The sequence below is a fragment of the Limulus polyphemus genome, unplaced genomic scaffold, assembly GCF_000517525.1.
Source record: "Limulus polyphemus unplaced genomic scaffold, Limulus_polyphemus-2.1.2 Scaffold2635, whole genome shotgun sequence".
In the NCBI taxonomy this organism is placed as follows: domain Eukaryota; kingdom Metazoa; phylum Arthropoda; class Merostomata; order Xiphosura; family Limulidae; genus Limulus; species Limulus polyphemus.
Genome location: NW_013668245.1, coordinates 107,543 through 112,822, shown reverse-complemented (window position 1 = coordinate 112,822; position 5,280 = coordinate 107,543). Strand labels below are relative to the sequence as shown.

The window sequence follows — 5,280 nt, the reverse complement described above, 5'->3', positions numbered from 1 at the left end:
GTGTGACCTATATAGTTAAAGATAGTTGTTGCCCCTGTAAGCTGATGTAACTTGTATAGTTAAAGATAGTTGTTGCCCCTGTGAGCTGGTGTGACCTATATAGTTAAAGATAGTTGTTGCCCCTGTGAGCTTGTGTGACCTATATAGTTAAAGATAGTTGTTGCCCCTGTGAGCTTGTGTGACCTATATAGTTAAAGATAGTTGTTGCCCCTGCGAGCTAGTGTGACCTATCCCTATAACCCTGGTACCATTTATTAATCCCTTTCTGCACGTCACAAAGTGTTACTGAGTTATATTCAAATTTAATTAAAACATTTTACTATCAATGTATTTTAATGAAATTAGTGTTATCAAGTACGTTATGATTCAAAGTCTTATATTATTTAAGTTTTTATTCCTTTATTTCAAAAGACTTGTTTGTAGTTAAGCACAAAGCTACACAAAGGGCTATCTGTGCTCTGCCCACCATGGGTATTGAAACCCAGTTTCTAGTGTTGTAAGTCTGCAGACATACTACTGTGCCACTGGAAGGCATTTCAAAAGAAACTGCTAAAACAATAATTACAAACTTCATATTTGCTCTCACTTGAAGTGCAAGTGGCTACAGCAACTGAACTTTAGACTTTGTAATACAAGATATGTCCACTGCTGATACACTCAGCAATATCAATAGACACTAAGTGGTATTTGATAGATGCAGTATTCCCACCAATGCTATGTTATTACCAGCATCAAACCTAAATGCTATACAAAAGAAGAGATGGAGTTAGAAATGAAAATTTCTAGAAAGTGTTGGAAATAGATCAATACTGCTATATGTGTGGAAAAGCAAAAAATGTGATAGTAGACTGTCCAGTACAAGAGTAAGACAACTCGGAAAATACGTTGGATGGAGCAGTTAACACTCTATGTAATAACCATGACTGACACCACCAACCAAGTTCAAGTTACATCGTACCACAACACATCAAGTGGTGGAATAAGGAAGGAAAACAAAAAATATATTTTTATTGCACACCTTTAGTATGCTTCACACACTTTTTTGCATGTTTGGTAGCCATGTGAATCACATATTATTTTGAAGTTCTATTTACAAAACATTTAGAGGTATAAACTTTGAAACAGTGTAGATAGTTGTTGGCAACCAAATGCATGTGAAATGGAAAGCTTGCATGTTACAAATTATTCACTTCACAACAGACCTTCGAAACTTTTCAAGAATAATCAAAAGCACCATTCGTTTCATAATATGTGCTATTCTCTTATTATTGCCTGATATTTTACTTGTGTTTTAGAATGTATTGTGAATCCATGAGTCTGTAAGTGCTCACTGCAAAACACTAAGTTAGGCAACAGTACATTCCTGATAACAATAGCTCTGATGATTGATATCTGGCCTACACGTTCACCTCATTCTGCAGCAGTTTTGATTGTTTCTTTGTCAAATCTACTTTTCACTTGTGCAAATTAAAATAATTTTATAAATATTAAATGATTTCAAACTATCTGAATATGAAAAATGAAGCACTCTAGACAAAAACAGAAAAACAAAATTTGATTTTATTTTTTTTTTTTATTCATAGTGTGTTATTGGTTTATGTTTAGACAAAAGAATCACATATTTGGTGCTACTTCACATAAACAAAAAATTCATAGTTTCTGTGCAATAAAACTTGACTGTATAAAAAAAGAAAGTTAAAAAGTTTTTAAAGAAGTATAGAAGAGAGAATACTTTTTGGGTATATATAACTATTCCATAAAAACAACCATGAAATTTCAAAATCACAAACATCAGACCAAAAACTGATTTTTTTTTATAACAGTAGCTTCTATCTATTTAAAAAATATCTGTCAAATTTAATGTTAAGAGACACAGTAGATTTATCAGTTTTTGATATAAGCACAATAAAGTTTAGTCAACCTAAATCGGCTGGAACTGATAAGGTTAAACAGAACAAGTACCTTATTACTGCGATAAAATCCTTCCATCTTTAGTGTTTTACTGGAATTTTCCAGAAGTCTCAAGTCATTGTAGTATCGCTCTAACACTAAACGAGTGTTTTCTATTGAACACAAGCCCAATGCCTAGAAAATCAATATAAACAAATAAGCAATTTATTGAAAATTTATTAAATATATTAAGCTCAGCTCAGACCACATTTAAAAATCACAATAAATATACTCAAGTGAAAAGAATTATAAAGAAAAAGCTACAAATACTAACTTTAGATGGACCAAAATTGTAAATAAAATATTTAATAAATACATACAAGAGACAACAGTCTAACAATACATAAATATGTCACTAAAACAACTTTCAGACTTAGCAGCAAAGTAAAAGTGTTGTCTAACCTGTGCCACTTGTTCCCTAAACTCCTCTACAGTCTGACTCAAATGACTGCGGAGAGTGACTGGAGCTGAAATTTCCTCAGATTCTACATCAACTATGTACAGTTTCACTGTTGTACCTACAGAGATAGTTTTCCTTTTAAATCTCACTGACCCAAGAACAATTTAACATACAAGTTGCACAAAATATCCTCAGATTCTACATCAACTATGTACAGTTTCACTGTTGTACCTACAGAGATAGTTTTCCTTTTAAATTTCACTGACCCAAGAACAATTTAACATACAAGTTGCACAAAATAATAGTATGAATGACAAACCTAAGCTATATACAATGTGAAACACACACAATAAATAAATCAAAAATAATGATACGTCTTATATATGGGAAGCATGTTAATGTCATCAAAACACAGACATACATTTTTTTTATAAGTTTCTCTACTTAGACTTTTATCTACTGACTCGCATGCTTTTCAACAAAGATTGTTAGTTTTAACTCTTTGTTGTTTTTTTTCTGCACTTCAAAAATAAGTAACATCATATTTTTCATTTTTAACTACAGAAAAAAGAAAAATTAAAAGATTTTTATTAGCTATTAACAAATGTATCCTCCCCTCACAAGATGTTTATTTCACTGGGTGAGGTGTCATGCATCATTTGTCATGCAGATCTACTCAGTGTGGTGCAATCATTGCACAAACTCATGCCTACTCAAGGCATTAAATATCACTCACTTTTATTTACCACTGGCTTCCCACAGTAAAAACAGAAATGAATGCTTAGCCATTTAAACTTGACTTTTGGGGTAGTATACCTCAGTTACCCTACCATATTTCCTCAAAATTGATTCAGTTAGTTCCTCACCTGAAGTTGTGATGTCAAAATACCAGCAAAATGGACAGATAGATTTTATGTTTTGTTAAACACAAAACATTTAAATACAATCATGTTGCAAACCTATAGTTAATAAATGGTATTTAATGACATCCAGTTAACAAAAGATATCTAATTTCATGCATCTATTTCTGACAAATGGAATATATATGTCAAACATGTAGCATAGGCAAAAATGCACATGAAACTTGTAACAGTTTTGTATTTAATAATAATGAAAACAAACCAAGTCTACTTAAGATGATCTTAATGTACAGCTAAATCATATTTTTGAATTATATATTTTTATTAAATTTTTGTCTGTGAATATATTTAGTCAGTCTTGTTTGCTCCGAGTGCAAATTGATTTTCATGTTAAGATTAAAAATACTTTTCTTTATCTGAAAATTTTGAGATTTTATTTGCATAATTTCTAAAACCTCCATAATAAACATCCAGTTTTTTGTTTTTCAGTAACACTTTATATTTTCTTTACCCTAACTCTATATGCAATCAGTCAAATTGACCAACCTCATAACCACCAAAACAAATAAGAAATAAACCTAAATTATGTTTTTTCTTTCTTGAATGACTGCAAATTGTAACATGAAACAACAGTTGTTTATCCCAAATAGCTTAAAGCTCATAACAGTATACATGTGCTTATACTTGATTTTATTGTTTTATTGCCCTTTCAATTGTCTAACTAATAATTCTGCCACACAAGTTGTAAACTACATGGCAAACATGTAGCTAACATTACCATATTGAATTACATAATGCATGAGCTGTTCATAAGCATATCTTGTAAAAAATTTCTATTACTTTTTGTTATCTTACCTAATCTAATTTTAACTAACCTAACAAATTTCTAACTTTTACATTTTAGTTATTTTTATATCAATCAACAATGAATATACATGAAAAACAAGAAATATTTGTTACGTATACTGTTACGTATCTGCTCGTTTGAATATTTCCGGTAGAAATTCTTCCAGAGAAACTTCAGCGATACAAGTCCTTTCTTGATTAAAACTAATTTATTCTTTCTCGAAACAAATTTTAGTAATACACAGAATTTCCAGTCACTTTAAACTTAACAACCTTTATAACACATGCTATAAATCACAGCAATTCACACATTTTACTTGTTTGCTTGACTCAATTATCTATCTCTTCAATCCCGCTGGTTTTTCTCGCCAGGCTTATATACTAAAAAAGAGGGCGTCTAACAAACACTCGGACATTCGTGGGGTTCCTCAATAATTCATGATCCTTTGAGAAACTCCTTCTAATTTTTAGTTAACTCTTTCAGCCCATTTTGTGCTAGTTATAGTTTTCATGCTACAACTTTTAAATTAGTACATAAATGTTAATGAAATTTGGCAGATTATCAGTAAACATTATAATGCTTTCATACACAAAATATCTAACATTTTTTTTAAGTCTTAAGGTTTGTAAAGGAATGTTTCTTTCATGCCTTTTTTTGACACCTTGCCTCTCCATCATGCATCAGAAAATTTTGAAATTTCACATGTGAAATCTTTATAATGTCCGGATAGTTATCAAACATTTCTTAAGAAAAAACTATATATTTTATCTGTTATTTTCAGTAATTAATCTCTGTACGGGTTCGGTAGATTTGACCGATCTAGCAACCACCATAAAAAGTTAGGAAATAAATATAAATTGTGGCTCTTTCATTCTAGAATGAACACAAATTATAACATGAAAACATAAATGTTTGGACTAAATAGCTTAAATCTCATAACAGTATACATTTATACAATAACGTGGCTCACGTGCACTCATGTTACCGTATCAAATAAAATAAGGTGACCTTTTGTCTGTACAAAGCAACTTGTCTTGGCTGTGTTTTAGTCAACTAGTATTTTGTAAAATACAGTAACATTTCAATTATTATACATTCTATAGATTATTGCTATTTTGAAATAAGTTCTTAAACATATTTTTCCTAAAACATAGAAGAGTAAATAAAGAAATAAAGCAAACAATTATCTCTACTAGTTACGACCTTTGTACTCGGTTGCTAAG

General features: G+C 30.7%; 1 protein-coding gene across 2 annotated transcripts in view; it reads right to left on the bottom strand.

The window, feature by feature from the left end:
* LOC106467496 (ubiquitin carboxyl-terminal hydrolase 47-like) overlaps positions 1–5,280 on the bottom strand; it is a 110,169-nt gene that overhangs the window by 42,121 nt on the left and 62,768 nt on the right. For both annotated transcript variants that reach the window (XM_013927856.2, XM_022395695.1), the window contains 2 exons: positions 2,353–2,468; positions 1,963–2,085 (listed from right to left, as the gene is read on the bottom strand). In XM_013927856.2, coding sequence (XP_013783310.1) covers positions 1,963–2,085; positions 2,353–2,468 — 239 coding nt within the window. The remainder of the gene's footprint in view (positions 1–1,962; positions 2,086–2,352; positions 2,469–5,280) is intronic.